General features: G+C 42.2%; 2 protein-coding genes across 3 annotated transcripts in view; both read left to right on the forward strand.

Moving 5' to 3' along the window:
* Nucleotides 1-10,210, forward strand: part of slc45a3 (solute carrier family 45 member 3) — a 41,416-nt gene extending 31,206 nt beyond the window's left edge. For both annotated transcript variants that reach the window (XM_049573097.1, XM_049573096.1), the window contains exons 4-6: nucleotides 43-706; nucleotides 5,745-6,010; nucleotides 6,097-10,210. In XM_049573097.1, coding sequence (XP_049429054.1) covers nucleotides 43-706; nucleotides 5,745-6,010; nucleotides 6,097-6,540 — 1,374 coding nt within the window. In that variant the 3' untranslated portion in view covers nucleotides 6,541-10,210. The remainder of the gene's footprint in view (nucleotides 1-42; nucleotides 707-5,744; nucleotides 6,011-6,096) is intronic.
* Nucleotides 10,211-11,120: 910 nt separating this feature from the next.
* On the forward strand, nucleotides 11,121-20,930 carry LOC125886792 (fibroblast growth factor 6-like). Its single transcript, XM_049573113.1, has 3 exons — nucleotides 11,121-11,988; nucleotides 12,603-12,706; nucleotides 15,991-20,930. The coding sequence occupies exons 1-3, from the start codon at nucleotides 11,643-11,645 to the stop codon at nucleotides 16,165-16,167; spliced, it is 627 nt and encodes a 208-aa protein (XP_049429070.1). The 5' UTR covers nucleotides 11,121-11,642; the 3' UTR covers nucleotides 16,168-20,930.
* The last annotated feature ends 477 nt before the right edge of the window (nucleotides 20,931-21,407 follow it).

Consider the following 21,407-nt stretch of genomic DNA (forward strand, 5'->3'; position numbering starts at 1 on the left):
GATTTAAATATAACTTTCTTTAATGTCATTGCTCTGCCACAGGTGGGATTCCTTATCCTTGGGGTGGGCCTCCTTGACTTTTGTGGACAAGTGTGCTTCACACCACTGGAGGCTCTTTTGTCGGACCTTTATCGGGACGAGGAGGACTGTGGCCAAGCCTTTGCCATGTTCTCCTTCATGGTCAGCTTGGGAGGCTGTGTGGGTTATTTGTTACCAGCCCTGGACTGGAGCCGCGGCCTGCTCTCTGCTTACCTAGGAGGCCAGGCAGAGTGCCTCTTCTCCCTTCTCATCCTCATCTTCATCTCCAGTGTGCTCATCACCATGAAGGTGTCTGAGGAGCCCTCGTGTGCCAGCAGTGGCTTGGTGGGATCTGGATCTTTACTGGAATCAGGAGCAGGTGCAATAGAGGCTGGCCGGTGTGGCGTGCCGCGGTCATGCTGTTACCTGCTGAAGTGCAAGCTGAGGCTGCTCAAGTCTGGACCTTTGCTGTGTCTGCTGAGAACTTGTTGGTCCATGACCCCAGCCATCTACAGGAGCTACTGCCATGTCCCGCGGGTGATGAGGCAGCTTTGTGTGGCTCAGCTCTGCAGCTGGATGGCGGTCATGTCTTTCATGCTTTTCTACACGGACTTTGTGGGGGAAGGCCTGTACGAGGGCGTGCCAAGTGCATTACCAGGAAGTGTGTCCAGGCAAAGATATGATGAAGGTCAGATATCCTTTATATATTTAATGATTTATGTTTTAAGCTTATTTCTTTTGTCTTCAAATAATATTTTCTGAATGTCTAAGTAGCTCATTGTGGTATACACGTTAGATATTATGAGTCAGTGTCAGCCTTTCCAGGGTTGGGCATCATCAATTGCTGATGGCCGTCAGTCATTGACCCCTGAGCCCGACATTGTGATTTAAAAGCCCCTGCTGCCCCCGTCCATTTGTCTGTCCGTCCATTCACATGCATGTTTCCAGCCATGTCATCCAGTTAAGTCCGGCCTGAAGATTTGCCACTTTTATGATCAATATCCAGTGCTGTTTTTCTTTTTCTTTTTTTCTTTTTTTTTACTTCCGAGTCAAAAAGTGACAAAGCAGCATTTCAAGTACCGGTAAATCATTAATAGCTTCCATTCCATAAAAACTTGTATTGCTCTAGTGAGATTTAAGACATGTCCTATCTTTTGTCATCATGGCTTTACCTCCACCACCTGCCCACATAAACTGGCTTAGGATCCATCCTGGCTGTGCTGTCTGCTCTGTCACAGCTGGCCAGGATGCGCTCGCATTCCTCAGGCACAGGTGGAGGACAGAGACAGAGCCTGTGTTCCTGCATGCCTTCATGCCTTCCTGCTGCCCTCATTTTGGCTCCTGTCAAGGTATAGGACACATACAGCAAAAAACAGTCGTTAACATAGATTCTGATGCAAGACTTTACATGAGGGGGTGAACATTTTCTGTAGTTATGTCACTAAACAAGCAACAAATCCCTTTGGTAAGTATGCTTAAGCCAATGTCAAGCCAATCCAAGGAATTCCAGGTATTACTTCCCACCTCCTGCACTGAAATGGTAAACAAACACAGTCTTTATCCTTTCCTGTTCCTGCTCTGTAAATGATAGAGCTGTCACTAATCCTGCTAGACAGTTGTATGGCTATATTTTCTAGCTATGCAAATGCTTAGCTGTATGATTCTACCTTAATATAAACGTTAGATACACCTGACCAAATCTATTGTCTCAGTGGTGTAAGAGGGAGACTTCTTTCTTGGTATAGTGGTGGAAAAAAGTTTTCGGACACCCTTAAAATTTTACACAATCTCAAATATTATCATGAAATATTTGTGGAAAAATCTTTTTTGTGTGTCAAAAGGTGTGGCTGCATTAGACAGATACAAACAAATACAAATTATATTTTTTTGTTTATTGTCTACAAGAAAAACTAACAAAACTAAATTCTTGACAGTTTCAGTATGTCAGTTCTCAACATTGTCGGTATCAAAGTCAACAAATAACAGAGAATGTGTTCAAAACTGAACAAAAAATAAATAAACCATCACATCATCAAATTAATATTTAGTAGTCCTGCCACTGGCACGTAGTAGAGCTCTAATCCTGGCTGGCATGTTCCCCACGAGCCTTTCACACTGTTGAGGGGTAATCTTGTCCCATTCTTCTTGAATTACTGCTTTTCATTCTTCTAAATTCTTTGGTTTATGCTTTGAAACAGACCTTTTGATAATCCACCACAGATTTTCAATGGGGCTCATGTCCGGGGATTGAGCTGGCCACTCTAAGACCTGGATACTGTGCTCCTGCAGCCAAGTTCTACTGGCCTTGGATGTGTGGCAAGGGGCATTATCTTGTTGAAACATCCAGTTTTTACCTCGACGGAACAGTGCACGCGCAGAAGGGAGCACGTGGGTTTCAAGAATGGTACAATACTTGGTAGAATTCAATGTGCCATCACAGACAGTGAGATGACCAACACCAGCAGCACTCATGCATCCCCAAACCATGATACTGCCTCCACCATGCTTGACAGTAGGTACTGTACATGCTGGAGATAATGCTTCGCCTGGCCTTCTGCGTACCCTCACATTAGTAGGAGGAAGATAAAGCTGGAAACTGGACTCATCTGACCACAAAATCTTCTTCCAATTCCTGGCTGTCCAGTTCTTGTGTGCCTGGGCCCAGCGACGCCAGGCTAACCCCTGTCTCTCATTGATCAGGGGCTTCTTGATAGCCTTGTAGGACCTTAAGCCATGATCTAAAAGTCGGCCACGTACAGTGCGGGTGGAACACTGGACACCAGTTTGGTTTGACCACTGCTGCTGAAGCTCCTGTGATGTCATTCGGCGGTTTTGCCCGCATGCGGATCAGGATGCGGTCATTTCTTGCTGAAGAAACCCTTGGGCGCCCAGATCTTGGTTTGTCTTCCAAGCTGTTGGTTCATCTGTATTTCTGCAGAGTGTATCCAACTGCTGAAGGACTGCATCTGCACTTCCTGGCTATCTGGCGGCAGCTGTACCCTTCCTGGCTGAGAATCTTTATCTTCAGGCGTGTTTCCTGCATTAGGTTCCTTGTTTTAGCCATTTTTGTGTCTGAAGAACTTTCAAATGTGCTGGCTTTATGTAGACACGAAGCTTGGCAACAAAAATTGTGTCTTTTAATAAAAAGAATGACCTTCATCACTGGTACCAAAATGACCCAATGCTCAAAATTTCTCATGTATTTTTATGGAACCAATCAATTTTAAGTTTTTAATGGCTTTTTTGGGAGTTATTTAGTATTTTGGCTGTGACTGTACTAAAAGAAATTGCACTTGAAGACCCAAGAGTGATTCTTAATGCAATATTTCACAAATGCATGGGGTGTCCGAAAACTCTTATCCACCACTGTATATTTTACCAGACAGTGTTTGAGAAGGAACAGTAAAGAGGAAGTAAACAGATGTGAAGCAGACCATCTTGTCCATGTTGAGAATTCGCAGATGTGTTAACACAGTGGTCCCTGTTTGAGTCAAGTGTTTGTAGTCTCTTCTTGTTTACTGTTCAGCCAGACTCCCTATCTTGCACCTCATGTCTCTATCTTCTGGCTTTTCCATTATCTCTCATTACCTAATTATGTACTCTTCAGCTTCCTTCCCATTGTATCTATCTATCCTTTCCCAATACTGTCCACTGTTTTTTTGTCCTCTAATCCTCGTTCTCAACTTGTCTTCTCTCTCACCATTCTCCCTCTTTCATTTGACATTTCCATCCATCCATCCACATTCTTTTCTCCTCTCTCTTTCTCCACCTCTATCTCCCTCCCTTCTTTGTTTACTTTTTACTTTTCCCCCCATCTGTCCTCCCTGTGCTTGCTGGACCACGAGGAATGTCACACTCACAAAGAATTAATGTCAAGGAATCGGCACACAAAGAACATGTTCATTCAAGTCAGGTAGACGGCCAAAGCACACAATTTTGAGGTCTGTCTGAGCTGCGTTTGTTTAATCTGAAACACAGTGGATGTATTAAACCACATCATTCAGCCTGCAGATGTTCCTCTGCATCAAGGTAATCTGCTTTGTCTGTAGTTGCATCAACTTTTTTTTTTTTTTTTTTTTTTTTTTTTAACTTCACTGGTATAACAGTTTGTGATCATCTTTCCTACTGGGAAGGATTGTAATGCAAAGTAATTATTGGTGAAGCTTGTACTACAGGAACCATTTTCCCATACTGCAGCAGTTCTCCTATGTGCACAAATTCAGTAGCATTCTGGCTCGCTCCCATATCTCGGAGGGCTTAAATTTCGGTCCTCATTAGCTTCTGTAGTGTTTGTAAAGTGGGCTCGGCAGCTTTGCTTTCCAGGAGTAATACGATCCACATACTCCTTTCACGTAAGTGATTCTCTGCTCTGCTGCTGAACTTCTGACCCACACTGTTCACGGAGAGCAGGCTGAGAGATTGGGCTGATAGCAGGCAGAAATAAATAACAGTCCAGACATGACGTCACTCCAGCTTTCATGGATTAATACTGAAATTTAAAAAAAAACCCTTTAATTAAGAGGTGAAATAAAAATGCCGATAAGGTTCAAAGATGGATAAAAATAAATAAATAAATGTAAAAACCATGTCACTAAAAAAAAACCAGAACTTTCAACAGAGATGTGAAAAAAAATGTTTTTCAAAGAATCCACACTCAAACAAGATTATCAGTCTTTGTGTCAATAAATTATTTGTTTTATTTTTATTTTTAGTATCATAATTTGACCATATGACTTGATTTCATTACTCTGAATGACAAACCACTTCTATTAAAAAACTGTAATGTAATATGGCACTGATGGAAACACTCAAACATGCATACAGAGAGAGAGAAACGGAAAGAAAACCCAGCAAGATCCTGCAAAATTCCAAAGATTGACCACTGTGGAAAAATATAACAGACACAAATTAAAGCAAATGACTGTTATTGTGCAGTTGAACAGAACGCTTGAAATATCATTAAACCTGCTGCACGTCCTTTCTTCTTTAATAGCTTAAACACAGAATTTAAATAATTTTAACAACTGGGACAGAGGGAATGTTAATAAATATGGAGCAGCTTTCCCACAGTGAACAAAATCCCATAGTTGACTAAAAGGTTTTTAAAATGTTGTCATTACTGGAAGCTGTTGCATTCTGTGAATCCGTCAAAACCTGGAATTCTCATTCTAACTCTGCAAGTCTTCGTCTGTTGTTTGAACTTAAAATTCTGCCTTTGTCAGGTTGTGAGGCCTCATCCAAATTCCTGTTGTCTGTCTGGCTGACCAGGCCAGACACGGGCTAAGGGGCACATTGCCTCAGTAAACAAGGATGTATTTGAGATTAATGCCGTCTGTGATGGTCCAAGTTAGTCATCCCTAACAGTGTGTCCGTGCCACAGTGCTATGTGAATGTCTCCCGACCGGATCTGTGTCTGTGTTTTATGAGCTTGAACAAGCAGTAGGGTTTTCTATCTCACCCAAAGAGCTGTTAATGCATCACAGTTTAAATTTAACATACGGTTGGCAGTCACGCATGCTGTGCATCCTTCACTGGATATGGCCCTAGAAGGAAATGATTAGAGATAATACAGACGTCAGATAGCTCCTGTACTGACGACAAAATAGGCAATGTACAATGTTTTGTACCAAGGCAGCCATCGTTACGGTTGTGCCTCATTCAGAGAGATGCCATGAGTTTTATGGGCTTGGCTGGTTGTAATACAAATTCCATTTTTCTTCTTTCAGGTATCCGTATGGGCAGTCTGGGCCTGTTCTTGCAGTGTGCTACCTCAACCTTCTTCTCCCTGGTTATGAGTCGTTTGGTTCGCCATTTTGGCTCGCGGCAGGTCTACATGAGCAGTATAGTGAGCTTCACAATCTCTGCTTTGGTCATCTGCCTGTCCAAAAGTGTGGTCTTGGTCACTGTAATGGCAGCCCTCACTGGCTATGCGTATGCCACACTGCAGACTCTGCCCTACACACTCACCTGCCAGTACCACAAGGAAAAAGAGGTAAGTAAAGATCTCATAATTTTATACACAAGGAGAGGCAAAATCTGGATGACTGAGAAGTTGACTCTTCCCTTGTGTCATTTCAGGTCTATATGCCAAAAAGGAAAACCAAAAGCGAGCGTAAAAATGGTATTACAACTAAGCAGGACTCTGTGTATTTGACTCCTGTGGAAGAGGAGGGCGGAGTGAACCACAAAACAGGGACTCCCTATGGTCATGCTTTCTACAGCCAGGACAGTTACGAGTACTACCCCGGTCCACACAGCCAGAACGGCTCATCTCTCAGCGCCAGTGGCTGCGAACAGGAGGAGGCCGAGTCTGGGTTTGAGAAACGTGGTGTGGGTTTGGACTTTGCCATCTTAGACAGTACCTTCCTCCTCTCTCAGGTTTTCCCCACCCTCTTCATGGGCATGATCGTTCAGTTTGCACAGTCCGTCACTGCCTATATCGCCTGCTCTGTCATCTTCGGTGCCGTCGCCATCTATCTGGCCAGTGAAATCATCTTTGACCAAAAGGACCTCAAAAGCTGAGACTTGGATGCAAAATATGCGGGAGCGATTGGAATCACAAGTAACCAACCAATCATTCAGGTTCCATGGGTGGAACGCAACAATGCACTACTGTTTCCAGAATGCCTTGCTCTAGTACCGTGTGTTAGCTTTTATAAAAGCTCTGCGTTGGGGAAGTGTGTGCCAGGTTATTAGAGAAAGTGGCTCACAAAAGAAAATGTAACAAGAGACGTGTTTTCTGCCAACGATGTGCAGTTTCTATGGTAGAGCAGATAGAGTTACCTGCCACCTGAAGAGTCGACACCAACTGTGTGCTCAGGTCAGGTGTGATACTCTCTGTACTAAATGCAATTGAATTCTATAGAAATCTCTTCAAAAACCTTGTGTTTTGACATCTTTTCTGTCCATCAACTTTTTTCCTCAGGTACCACAAACAGACTTACTGTAGAACTCATCAACCTCAGATACACACCTTCTAATCCTTTTTTAATGGTCTTATCCTGAGCTATCCACAATTTTTAAAGTCTGTTTTGTACGCCAAACAACATGTTAAACACAGTGTTGGCTTGTTCATACTCATCTGCAAGATCTGGAAACTGATTATCAGTTGATTGAGTCTGTTTTTATTCACAGTGGCAAAATGGATAGATTAATGCATTGTTTCTACCCGTTCAGAAAATAGAATTACAAGTGGGACCATTGGACTTGTCCGTCCAGGATGAAAAATACTCTCAAAGGGGTACTCCAGTGATTTATTATTGCATCTCCATAAAGTTGGGGGACTTGTGAGAGAGAGATTTGAGAAAAAGAAAGGTGAAATTATCTTTGTCTTTTAGTCCCTACAATGGGTCAATCTTCAAAAATAGTTGGTCCTATATAATACAACTCAACATCATCTTTCATTAGACCTTCCCCACGTGTTAATTGTCATCATATTTTAAACTCCATGCCCTCAATCTGTATTGCAATTTCTCTTTAATGCCTTACATGTCAAACTGACGTCAAAGAAGTGGCGATGAAGGTTGATGAATGCGTCCCCTCACGTCGCCTGTGTTGTGGCCATAAAAGTTGCACTGAATATGGTGCAAAGACTACAGCCAGTGACCAACTAGCATGCACAGGTGCCTGCAAACAAAGGAAATAACTCTCCGTACCAGCAGGTGGCGGTGGTCTGTTTTCGTCACTCACAAAGGGAAACTGGAAGACTGACATGAGGATTTAAGACGCTAGTTAGCCAGTTAGCGCATAAACAACACAACTCGATGTTGTGATCTCATGCCCTTTTGACTTTAGCTGATTGGCTTAAGCACTTCAGTTTCTCTTCTCGTCCACTGAGCTGAACTCCCAATCAGAGTGATTTCATTCACAAACAGGCCTCACTGTCTCTGACACCGATTCAACATGCTGAAATGGTGAAAATAAAAAATAAAAAAGCCAGCAAGGGCAGACTAGTGCCCATGGTGCGGGATACACTGCAAAAACTAGGGCGACAGACACTTACCAACATTGATCAACAGCAGACGGTTGGCTTGGTGTGTCAGGGCCTTTACTCAAAACAACCCTGATGACATCACTATGTCATCATGCAGGTTATTTTCTCATACCTGTCAAAGCTCCTCCAGTGCCAAAGAGGACATTAAACAACAGCATTCACAGGCTTAACAGTACTCCCCATAACATGTAAATTGACCTTTATGTGTAAAATTGGTGGAGTACCCCTTTAAAAATTCAGCTGTATTCTGATGCTGGGCCCCGTCTTATGTGCCACCCCCACATGTCCAGTGTCATCTATTAATTAATGAACAGTTCTACTGTAAATATTTTGTATACAAATTTACTGTATATCCCTATGGGAATTTTGTTATGCAACCTGTTGAGGTGAGGTCATCGACTGTGGTGGTTTTAAGAATGAAGCTGTTTACTGGAACTGGAAATATTGCATCAAACCTTTTCTGTCTGGATAATCAAGAGCAGTTTAGTTGACTGCTCCTCCTGTCCACCTATGCTTCTGATCAGGACAGTTGTCTCAGGTTAGCATATTGTTTTAGGATCCCATCCTGTCCTTATACCACTGATAAAACACTTTCCCTGCTGCCTAAACCTTCATGTTTTACTGTGTTCTCAAATGACAATCTAAGACATCCACATAGGCTTGTTACGTAATGCTGTGTGTAAACATGTAGGGGGATGTCTGATGGAAGCCCACTTCATAGCACCCAAATCCTGAAAGACCAAAAAAATGTTGTGCAGTAAATGGAAATATTTGGTTACTGAAAATAATGGGAGAGAAGGCGGTGTATGTTTGGCGCTGAAGGCCAAGCTGAGGTGTGTGTCTGTGTGTGTCTGTCTTTCTGTCTGTGTGCGTGCGTGTGTCTGCATATACATAACATGGAGGACAAATAGTGAGAAAGCATTAGAAATATTTAAGTGCAAGGCTAATGAAAAACGATATGACTCAAGTGCGTGCAGATTTTTTCTCACCAGTTATAATAAACTATATTGACTTCAGCCTGGCCCATATGATGCTGTGTGTTACAATGTATCGTGGCCTTCAGTTGAGCTTTTGGCCAGCCGGTTGGTGTAAACACCATTCTTGTTTCGCAAGCGGTAAGAGAGTTCATTTGAGCCTTTTGTATCCAGGTTGTCTGATCCCACACAACGGGTGATGAATTGGGTTCTGCAGATACAAATAGTCCCCGAAGGATCTTTTTGCCTGAGGTGTGCTCGGCGTGAGAGAAGGAAAAACAGCAGAGGATTTGTTTGTCATGTTGACACCACTGCAGAGCAGAACACTCAAGCAGCTGAATTATCCTTTTCACCCCGAAATGCACAGAAAAATATTGTTTAGCAGTAGCTGAAGTGTCAGGAGAAAAAAGGTTGTTTTACAAGTGCCTGTACATTTTTTCAAACATTTTTTGTACATATGTATTTATTTATTATGCTTTTATTACAGAATAGCACGTATTAAACTATTGGCCTCTTTGGCATCGTTCATAGGTGCAATGGTGAAGGCTGTTTCTGTGAAAAAGATAAATTATTTGTATAGATGTGGAATAGAGGCATCATCAAACTATAATTTATTTTATCATTACACACTCTATCCTGTGGCTCTGATAACATCACAGAGCATATGGCAGATGAGAATACAGAAAGTTACCAGTATTCCCTCTTTGGTCATTTTCCACATAACCTGTATGTGCTGAAAACTTTACTCCTGTCACACAACTGAGATGCTTGTGATTTTTTTTTTTTTTTTTTTTTTTCCAGATGCAAATCAGAAACCGCATCATTGTGTCAATACTGCTTTATCTGGGTCTTGTATAACCACTTGTTTGTTCTTATCAGAGATCTGTGCTGTTGTTGAATTTAACAGATAAATACTAGATATCTTTACCTGGGTCAGTGGAGTTGCTTTCAGTCCCCGTTGCTCTCAACCAAATGCCCTGTTTCATTTCAGACAAAAAAAAGTGCCAATGGTCTGACTATCTTAAAGGCCAGAAGTGTTCTGATGTCATTGATCAGGTTTTTTTTTAATGGCTATTTGTCATACGATTTTAGTCACCTGTGTTGTCATCATAAATGCATTCAGCCATAACAAAAAATGTATTTCATTTCCATTATACATCAGATTGTGTATAAATATGCAGTTACCAAATAGATTTTATACAAAATAAAAGAGCTGCATTGTTAATGAGATGTCCTGGAGTAAATTATTGGTCATTTGTGCATACAGTATTGAAACTCAAATGTTACAGTGGTCTCTTCATTTTATTTATGTTTAAATGTAATCTGACGCACTCCGTGATCTGACTCTTCATTTTAAGTGAGTGTTTTGCAGTGCAAAGTATCCACAAATCTCTCTGCAGTTTGACTTACAGACACTAAGGACTAAGGGTTGTTCAGCAGTGGTTGAAATGAACTTGGAAATGGTGCCATCCTTTGGAAATCTGGGGGAACTGATGTGTGCAAGAGAGACTGCTGGTGCGCAACTGCACTGGCCTCACTGACGCATGGGCATGCTGCTGGTGGCATTATCTATTACATGGAAAAGACGATAGGCTTTCATGTTGCAGGGAATGGCATGCTGACAATGTGAGCCATTTCATGACGGGCCTCTTCACTTTGCTCCTCATAGTTCTCACGAATGCACCACGGGAAACGCACGGGTTATGGTGTACTATAAAAACATGATACTTTATTAAAATGCCAGTCTGGGCCTCCGCCGTGCCGTTGAACTGAAGGGGAGTCGGTGTCTTGCTCAAGGACACGTCAGCAGGGCAGATGCTGGCCGACACTGAGGTCTTGAACCCTGATTTTCGCGGCCGGGGCGCTGCGGGCACCCTGCTGGCTCTCTGCTCCAACTGATGCGTCATTTTATGCCTAGAAAAACACAGATTTACTGGGGGAAGTTCTTGAGCGGCGCAGCAGAAGAAGTGGGACCACAAGAGCCCTGTCATTGCTCTCCGGTGACAAGTGGGCCTGTTTTTACACCTTCCTTCTAAATAAGGAAGCGGCCTGACAGACATATGACCACCGACCCAATTTGGGAGCAGCCCGAGTGCCCCATCGCGTCCCACGGCCGCTCAACGCCACCAATAAGCTTTCTCCCCTTCCAGTCCAGCAGTGACAGTAGGCTATTCCCCTCAACTCTCTGCAGACTTGGTATTTTTCCTGCTGTCAGCACCCTCTCTACCCTTGTATTGTCCCAGCGGTGAAGTCAGCATGATGTCATCTAGGGATGCGATAGCCCTGGCAAGGTTGAAACAGGGTTTTTGGTGAGTGGTAGAGGATTTATTCCGAACTCCTACCGAGAGGGAGACAGAGAGGGGGGAAGAGAGAGAGAAAGAGAGAGTGTGTGTGTGAGAGAGAGAGAGGCGCGGAGGAGCTGCAAAACATGGTAATCACCACCACCAACATCACCATCACCATCACCATCACCTCCAGCTCTGCCGCGCACTCTCCCGTCTCCTCTCCTCCTCTGCACCGGGGCTTGCGTTTCATGCCCAAAGCCCTGATCTGCGCTCCAAAAATAACCCTCAGCCAGCATGCCGAAGGAAGCAAAACAAGAAGAGCGGTATTTTTAGGGTCATTAATTTCGACCACGTGGCCCGAAGGTAAACCGGATGGCCGTTGCGCAAAGGCTCCTCGTCAGTATGTCCTGCGAGGCCGGCACGCCGCACTGGACGCTGACCGCGGTGGTTCTCCTGGGCTTTCTGCTGGGGATCGTGTCAGCGTACCCTTTACCGAGCAGCAGGACAAATGCAACTTTACTGGAGAAAAGATGGGAGACCCTCTTCTCCCGCTCTGTACTGGGGATCTCTGGGGAGAAACCGGAGCTGAACTGGGAGAGTGACTATCTGCTGGGCATCAAAAGAGTGCGGAGGCTCTACTGCAACGTGGGCATCGGGTTTCACCTTCAGATCCTCCCCGACGGCAGGATAAACGGTGTACATAATGAAAACCAGTACAGTGAGTTATACCTCCACCAATGTAATGCAATAGACATAAAAGAGAGGCAGAGTCAATAAGCATGGATCTGTGATGAGCAGGGCTAGTCTATCCCCTCTATTAATTTGCATGATCATGTGTCATCCGTCTCTGAGGGAGAATTGAATTTCTTCCACGGCAAATACAAATCTATTAAAAAATAAGTATCCATCAGTGCTGAGCACCCCCTTCCTCCCCCCTCCTCCTCCTCCTCCTCCTCCTCCCCAAGCTCAACCATGACATGAATGTATGGACGCTTTTAGACACAACTTATTTTTACGCAGCCCTGTGAGGGCGGTCCCGAGACCAATAGCCGTGCACGTCAATGCAATTACTGCAATTATTGCAATAACCAGAATGCGCTTAATTGACACGCGCCTGGGGCGCAAATGTAAGATGGGGTGAAAGATGCAGAACAAAGGCTCGGCATGCTGCGCAGCAATCTGCAAGGTTACACCCATAGACGCAGAGAGAGCACAATGCTACAGTCACCATGATAAGACACTGAATGAGCCAGGATGATCGGTTGGTATTTCATTTGATTTTTTTTTTTTTTTAATTTTACTCTGATGTAATATTTCTTTATCTTGTATCAGGTCTAATAGAGATCTCTACGGTGGAGAGAGGAGTGGTGAGCCTATATGGGGTGAAGAGTGAGTTGTTTGTCGCAATGAACAGCCGTGGAAGGTTATACGGAACGGTAGGTATGCACAGTATTCCATTTATTGTCCAGCAATGTTAGTTAATGGGATCCTGGAAATAGGTCGCACTTGCAGCTGGATCCGCCTTTATTCCTTTCCTTTCCTTTCTTTCTTTTTCTTTAAAAAAAAATGTGCCAGTCATATTTTGGGATGCTGCCCTCTCTGCCAGCAGGGGGGCTGCTCATTACGCGTTGCGAAATCCCCAATATTTTAATTTCACCAGGAATTTGCAAAGCTCTATTTAAAGCGAGGCCTGGTGGCCTATGGGTAAATAATGATGAGGTTAACAGATGCAGGGTTCAGTGCACACGCCTGTAATGTGGTCGTGTGTGAGTGGGAAGGAGGGAAAACCCCCTGACGCAATGAAACCTGTCAGCAGGGCTGGAAATCGATTTTAACGGCAAAGCGTTTATTTTGCAGGGCAGTGCACATCAAACACATCCTGGGAGGCAAAGACTCAACTCATCCAATTCAGCAGCAGCTTCTCCGTTCTCTAACCTCCAACACATCTAAAACACACATTGATATTTTTTGATAGCAGAAATACATTGTAAATCTAAAAATGTACATGCCTGACATCACATCTGTGTCCTAAGAGGTGTTGCCTGGACAGTGTTACTCACACCTTATAATTGTACAGAAGCTTCCAATACTACAAAACATGCTACTGTGTGTAAAATATGCACGTTTGAGGCATTGTGAGCACTCCAAGGAGGCCTCAATGCACTGCAGCTTTGGGATTTTGTCATATCTGATGCATCCTCAGATAACACCTGTATCTGAAATGTGGAAATATAGGGCATTCTGATTGTGGTTATAGTGCTATATATTGATAAAAGAGATGGGACTATGGCAGATAAAGGATTTTGTGCAAGGTTTAAGATCATCAGTGATAATGTATGGATTTCTCAGCATCATTATCAGGCTTTTAAGGCAGTAAGGGGTGTTAAGATATGTAATTTTGATGGTCAGAGATGAGGCCTATGGTTTTAATCAACACATGGGAAGGAACTTTAAATTGCTGAAGTACACACAGCAATAATGGACTATAACTGAAACTAAAAAGCAGTGTCACAAATTCCCACTGTATTTTAACAATGCTTTTTCTCAGTGTGTGCGTACTGCTGCTGAATGTGTTGGATGTTTTATGCATTTCCTTTGACATATAAAATGCTGCTGGCAGTTTTACAGAGAAAGAGGACTTTTTATGTGAGGTTTAGATCACAATAACACATATATATATACACAGATCATTTATTGCAAGACGCAGGTTTTAGCTGTAATTTTTATGGTAGAAACTGAAATTAAATTAAACTTGAGCCTTTTATCCTCATAACACAGATAAGATGTATTTGTAGAATTACTGTCGATAACCTTTAGAAGCTGTGATTTGTTTGCTTCTAGAGCAATGACAGCTATTAATAAATGTTCCTGGTGGTGGGGGAGGAAACATTGTGTTTAGTAGAGCCCTGCTGACACATGGCTGCTGGTTTGCTCGCTGCGGCCAACATATTTGACAGACACAATGTGAGTCGGTTATCTGGTCATGAGTGATGAAGTGTTAGCCTGTGAGCGGGCTGATGATCTGATAAGAGATTGAATTAGGCCACATGGCTTCTGACGGCGTGTGTTTTGCTCTGCTACTGCACACTGTACAAGTCATGCACTGTCAGCACTGAGCAGTCATAGTGTTCTTCATAGTGGCAGATACTGTTTTCAGAGATTGTCTTATATAGAGGGGCTTTGTGTGGGAAATTGTCATCAGTGTTACTCTTCTACCTAAAATCTTCCTGATATTGTAGAATTCATTCAAAGTTTCTGTGATTGCAGTGCTTCATTGTCATTTTTTCAATGTGTCCCCAAGCTTTTACTGCATTCATTATAAAGGAATAGAGACTGATACCACTCTTATTACTGCCTGTTTAAGCTGTAGCCAGGAGAGGATGATCTTAGTTTAGCATAAAGACTGTAAACAGGAGATAACTGCTAGTCTGGCCAGCCTACTCTCACCGTAAAACAACCACGTAGTTACATTAATTGCAAGGCGGCTGCCTCTAGTGGCTGTAGATTTCATCACAGGAGAGAGGAGAAAGCGAGGTGATGCAAAGAAAGCCTCAAAGTCTGCGTAATGTTGTACAACTATCGAAGAAGCCCCTACATATATTGTGGGCAGGAGTGGCGGTGGATGGGTCAAACAAACACAGGACTTTTGCCCAGGAGACCGATGTTTTGGTCCTGAAGAGTAGCATGCTATGCTAGTGACGATTGTACGTGTCATATGTGAGTCATGTTATGTGACATAACACGTTACATCATGGACAAAAATACTTATTTAATGCCAATCTATGATGTTTTTCCTAAACCTGAACAAGTCATTTTTGAGCGGAACTACGACTGTTTCATCTTGAGGACGTGTTTAAAACTGCGACCTATACAACAGTAATGTATGTTGTTGGGTCCGGTCATATATGACTTCTTGGAAGTCAGTGGAAATGGACCCATTCTGTTGTTAAGCTATGAGAGAGTGTTGAGACTGGCTCTGCAATGGTTAAAAACTCTGGAATTTACAACACCTAATGAACATGTCATATCTTGTTTGTTTAATCTGTGCAATAACCACTGTGAAACAACAGTGACGAACGAAAAGGTCATGGTCTTTATGTGGTCCTATTTGCTGAAAGATTAATTAAACAAACAAGATATAATGGCAGATGTTGCCTTTGAACACAGTAGGCTAGCTGTTTGCCAGTTTTCAGTCTTTATGGTAAGCTTAGCAAATGTTCTCCTGGTTATAGCTTCATATTTAGCGTACAGACAGGAGAGTGATGTCAGTCTTCTCATCAAACTCTTGGCAAGAAAGTGAATGAGTAAAATTTCTCAAAATGTCAAACTATTCCTTTAAGTCCAGCAGTTTAATTTAATTTAGGTTCTGTTTTTTCTGTAAATAGACCACCACTCCAGAGAAATTCCTTGTATGTGTTAAATATCAGCAGATAGTATACCGTACTTAAATTAATACCTTCTTTTAAAGGAGCAAACTGAATACACCTGATATTTAACAGCTGCTGTGAGATTGCACAAAGATAACTCCACATTGTCAAATCGTAAATTCATTGTTCCCATTGCTGTGTGTAATCTAAATTTAGCTTTATATTTTTGGTGCATTGCACAGAATCTTTTTAAAGAGCTATTTAATGTTCTGCCATCATACTGTAGCTTCAAACTGTCTATTTCTTGAGCAGCTCATTAAAATGCATGCTCTGTGTCTCTTTGTCCTCTCCAGACAGTCTTCCATGATGAGTGCAAGTTCAAGGAGAGCATGCTCCCAAACAACTACAATGCCTACGAGTCTCTGGTTTACAGAGGCTCCTACATAGCACTCAGCAAGCATGGCCGCGTGAAGAGGGGCAACAAGGCCACCACTGCCATGACTGTAACGCACTTCCTACCCCGAATATGATGAGCAAAAACTGGCAATAACAAACTTATTTGCACATGTGGATTATTTCCCAGGTAACATAAATACCGTATACGTACGTACAAACACAAAAGACAAAAATGGACTGTAAAAGAAAGAAATACCACTATATCTGATAGTATTTATTCAAACTTTATATGTATATTTGGGTAGCTTCCTTTGTATTAGAAATTATGGAAATGCCATTCTTTGCTGCTTTTATGATTTTCATCATTTTGTGATATGACGGGGATGGAGAGGTGTCATTTATCCCCTCGGTTTATATGGGTGCTTGCTGGAATTGGTTGACTCCTTGCCCTGTCAGTGGAAGACAGTTCATCCTTTTGGAAATTAAATGGATACGTTATTACCTCAAAGCACCATACCCTGAGAAGAAGAGGAAGAAGGAAAAGAGAAATGTGTGCATGAATTTCTACGGAGAAGAATGCCTGTCTACTGACAATGTTTTCATCGCCCCCCATTGAGGACTTGAGCATTTCCCTTCCTCTATGTTCGATTGTCTCTGTCACTGTCAGGTCAACTTAGAGCACTTGCAAATATGGCGGTGGTTTTTCTTGCTTCGTCATGGGGTGGCGGTGCCTTGAATTCCTACTTGCGGCCCCCTTACCCTTGCATGCGAGAAATGTGGTGCTCAAGTCAGAAATAGGAATGAAACGCAAGTCATCACTCCCTCAGACACCACCGGGGGGCTTTAGCCCAATTCCTAGAGGGCCAGAGGTTTCTCCACTTTATTTTCTTTCCATAATTAGATCAATTAAGTAATTGAGACTCTATGCTGCACAGGACCCAGTGGAGCCTCTTGTTAATATGGAAAGCTAGATTTAGAGTCAGCACTCACACCCGCCCCCCTATCATGTCCAAGGGAGCTTTGACAATCCCAGGTTTTACTTTCACAAATTTTGTAGCCGGATCATCAGGCCAGATTGAGTGTGCAAGTGTGCAGTATACGTGTGGGCATGCATTAATTTCAAGTATGTATGTGGAACTGCTCGGTTTGAGAGCTGCTCAATTTTAAAGGTTTTTTTTCTCATTGTGGCAGGTCAAGGGAGCGTCTGTGTAACGGAATATCATAGACCTGACACTATGATGCAACATGTCCTCAATTTCTGTATATTCCCCCCTCAGTTAAAACTGAGTTGGTGAAATCTGTTGCATCTGGTCTGTAGCCTTGATATTTTGCTAATTTATTCGATTTGTTTTTGAAAATGTTGATTTTATAGCAAAAGTATGGAAGCCAAGAACGGCTTGCCTGCAATTATTTTTTTAAACGCCGTTAACTCAAGATCATGAGTTAATTATTTCCTTATCTCAAGATAACAGAGCTTGTTTTCTCTCAATAACAGGTTGATTTATGTTGATTCTCTAGAAAATTTCACTAGATAATGATCTCAAGAAAACAAATGTTGGTTTCTTGTAAGAAATTATCTTGTTATCCTGACATATCGGCCTTTTGTTTTCTCGAGAATCTACACACTTTAAAGATATACTATGCAGGAATTATCAGTTACTGTTTGTCAACAGCATCTCCAGTGAAACTAAAAGCTTACCCCAGATCGCTGTCGTTTTGGAATGAACTTTGATGGCTTGGCGTTTCGTGTTGCTATATTTGCTTTTTTTTCTGGCGCTGTGTCCACGATTTTCGTAGCTTCATCTTAGACACATGCTGCATTTGATCTGGCACCTGGTTCCTATCCTTTTATATGGTCACCTGCGTGCTGTGCCCTGGAACAACCCATACATTGCAAAATAAAAATAAAATATGATGATACAGGCAGAGGGCGAGTCTCTGCAGATGAATACACCACCACACACTTCTCGTGGGTCATAAGTGATGAGTCTATACGTTATGTTTTAGGAAAATCCTGCACAGAATACCTTTAATCCATAACCATGAGAAAACAAGCTTTGTTATCTCGTGATAACGGCATTAAAAAACATAACTGCAAGCACGGACGTTTTCAGCTTCTGTACAAATGTGACGAGGGGAGCTGTTTGACCTTCACAGATTTGTTGATGATGATATTTGGCACTTAAAGTAACATGTTTATGCAGAAATGAGTGAAGTTACAGTGGATGTTCTTGACCTGTCAGTCCGCTGTAATGTTGTTCAGCTGCATTCATTTAAAAAAGTGTAGATACGGTAGTTTGGTTTCAAGAGAACTGCTTCAGAGTTCATGTTCCTGGGATATGTGAACAATACTTCAGGTTATTCATTCTGTCTGACATTTACATGATGTGGATTGCGCTTATTGATCCCAGATTTTTCAACTTATTATGCATCATCCAGATTGATCGCTGAGTCACAGTATGAAGTCTTGAGAAACATGAGCAATGTTGCAAAAAGCAGTGAACCAAAGGGTGATATTAGCGATGTTCATTCAGGCTTTGTGTACGCAGCACACCATACTTGAATTCAACAACTGCTCGCGCTCCTCTTTCAGATACTGTAGTTTTCCATTGTGGAGACAAAAGGGGGGAGGGTGAGGAGGACAAAGAGCGAGCGAAGATGAAGATAGCAATGATGTACAGAGGACTTATATGGGACTCTGCATGTGGCACTGGTTGTTTGTTTAACTTGGCGAGGATGTGAATAATGTAGGGTAAAATACCTGAGCATCAGACAAGTGGGCCCCCTCGTTTGTTGATGTCAGACTGGACGGTCAGCGCAGGGCCCTGGGATTCTTGTTCCATTCATCTGAGCCATTTTTGTACCAAGGTCGAAGATATGGGCTTTCTGTCCTTTGTGCTACTGATGTAGGCGTGTTTTCTGCTCCATCTCAACAACTTTCGTTCTTTTATGGAGCGCTGCACCTGTTATGCTATTTCTTGCTCAACTCAAAAATGGTCGTCTTGTAATGTGCAATGAAGATATGAAAGATTCTGCTCCTGTCTCGTACTACTGGTGCAATTGAGCTAGATTTTTTTTTATGATTTATGATTATATTTTGGTCCTTGACCTGCAATATTCTGTAAGTAGCAAACCACCAGTCAGGCCAGTTTGGTGAAATATGATCAAAGAAAAGTAGCAAGCTATAGATATATGTTATCATATTTTACCTCATGCCCTTTCTAACATTACTGTAACGCACTGACAGAATGTCTGTGAGCAATGGTTTACGTGCCCTTTAAGCTCCAGCTTATGTCTAGTAGCAGAGGCGAATGTGCAGTATTTGGTCAGAGTGAGTGTTTGTAGCGCGTGTGTGTGTGTGTGTCCAACTGAGCACGCTCCTGTCATGTTCTGTTTCTGCCAAAGCGACAGTAGAGATGGTATCAGATCAATTTACCTTGAGTCAGGAATAACAGGGCATTGTCTGACTGTGCAAGCTGATGTACTGTGCTCTCCCTCAAAGGAGAGGATGAAGATGAGAGGCATGGGAAGAGGCGACACAGAGGCTACTGAGGGATGTCTGTCAAAAGAAAGCACTGACTGTGATTTGAGCTGGTAGTTATGTAGCAAACGGCCACTTAAAAAGAATCAAATGCTTCCAGGAAAGGGACACTTGAGTCATACAAGTTGTCTGGTGGACTGAATACTGTGATCCAAGAGAGCAACTTGACACTCCCAGGATGTTTATCGTTTTTAAATATTGTCACCACTGATAATTGTGTTTGGGGGGTTTTGCCTTGAGCATCTTGTTACTCATTGTGACTGGTGAGCCTTTATGCGATCACTATGATAAGAAAATGATCACTTGTAGCTTTTTTTTCTGGACTGATTTCGTGGCAGTGAGGATTTGGTTGAGGATGTATTTTGGCTGATTAGCCAAAATATACAAAAGGTGCATTTTTATTTAATTTAATTTTTTTAATGGAGTGCAATTTACTGAGCAGGGATGCTGTTTTCCCTCGCTACACTTTCATCAAAACAAGCCGACATGCAAGATCACAAGCACTTGTTTTTGATGACAACATTGTGTTTATTACTGTATGTCACTTCTGATTTCTTACGGTATGTTTCAGAGGACACTGTTGACACAACCAGCCATGAGTTGAATGGGAATTGTAAAGTCACAATGGCTTCTCAAGTAGTAAGGGAAATCTGATAAGTTGTTTACTCCAAAAACAACTCGGCACGGTGTCACATTTTCAAAGCAGAGAAATATTACTCTGTTACAAGTCCTACAACTTTTGCATGATGTTATTTTGGAGGCAGAAAAGGTTGTACTGAGAGAATGTCGTTAATGGTGTGTCACATTTCAACGTGAACCTTTATTTGCTTCATTCTGCATTATGCATATAGAGTTCTGAACGGACTACGTAGCAGTTCGGCCGTTTGATTAAGGATCCAGTGTCTGGATTCTGCCATTGTGCTTATCATACCTGTTCAGCTGGTTTTAAAATGTGTTGGTTCACAGGGAACTGGAGGTCTGTTGGAGGATCTGGGATCAGATTTGTGTGTGTGTGTGTGTGTGTGTGTGTGTGTGTGTGTGTGTGTGTGTGTGTGTGTGTGTCCCTGTGTGCCGGCAGCCTTTGTGTTTCTCTCTCAGTTTTCTATTCCTGCACTGAGGGGAGAGTGCTTCCTCTGAGTCCCCCTCCTCTTTTTTAACATATACCTCACCTTCTGCCTTAGTTCCGATTATTGAAATGATTGTAAATTAGTTTGAAACAACAGACTTCTCCAATCATTTGTTTCTGAAAAAAAAATATGATGATGAGTACGTAAAATACTATATTACAAATGGTTTTCCTTTTATTTTTGTACGTATGTGCTGTGCACAGCAGTCAACTGTATTCCTGAGATGATAATAAAAGACGTTTTGTAAAAGCTGTTGTGATTTAATGCTTTAAAGTTTGCTTCGTCATGCTTCCTGACCCTTGGACAGATTTATTATAGGATTAATATAGGGACTGGGGAGGAAAATGTTAAACCTAAAGTCAAAGTCATGTTCAATGAATTACCATGAGCCAGTATGTGGCGCCCTCTACTGGTGGAGCTGACAACTGGTGGGAGGGCAACATTTTGACAGATGTGAAAGTAAATGTGAAAAACTGAACTGAAACTGAAACAGAAATTAGTACAAATTGCAGTAATAGGATTGTTTTTGTCATTTCCTGGTAAGCTGGACATAACTGTAATTTGGCTCGTCCACCATGAAATAAATGCTAAATTAACATCACATATAGAGTCTTTTAGTCAGTGCACAGTTGGTCAAGGGAATGTTAAAAAATGTCAACAACAACAACAAAAAAGTCATACTTCAAGTCAACATATATGAAGAATA

The sequence above is a fragment of the Epinephelus fuscoguttatus genome, linkage group LG4 (assembly GCF_011397635.1).
Source record: "Epinephelus fuscoguttatus linkage group LG4, E.fuscoguttatus.final_Chr_v1".
Classification (NCBI taxonomy): domain Eukaryota; kingdom Metazoa; phylum Chordata; class Actinopteri; order Perciformes; family Serranidae; genus Epinephelus; species Epinephelus fuscoguttatus.

Bases quoted from the DNA above. Each gene is read 5' to 3' on its own strand.
- LOC125886792 (XM_049573113.1), top strand. From the start codon at position 11,643: ATGGCCGTTGCGCAAAGGCTCCTCGTCAGTATGTCCTGCGAGGCCGGC. The intron at 11,989-12,602 runs GTGAGTTATACC...ATCTTGTATCAG, and splicing joins ACATAATGAAAACCAGTACA to GTCTAATAGAGATCTCTACG. The intron at 12,707-15,990 runs GTAGGTATGCAC...TGTCCTCTCCAG, and splicing joins GTGGAAGGTTATACGGAACG to ACAGTCTTCCATGATGAGTG.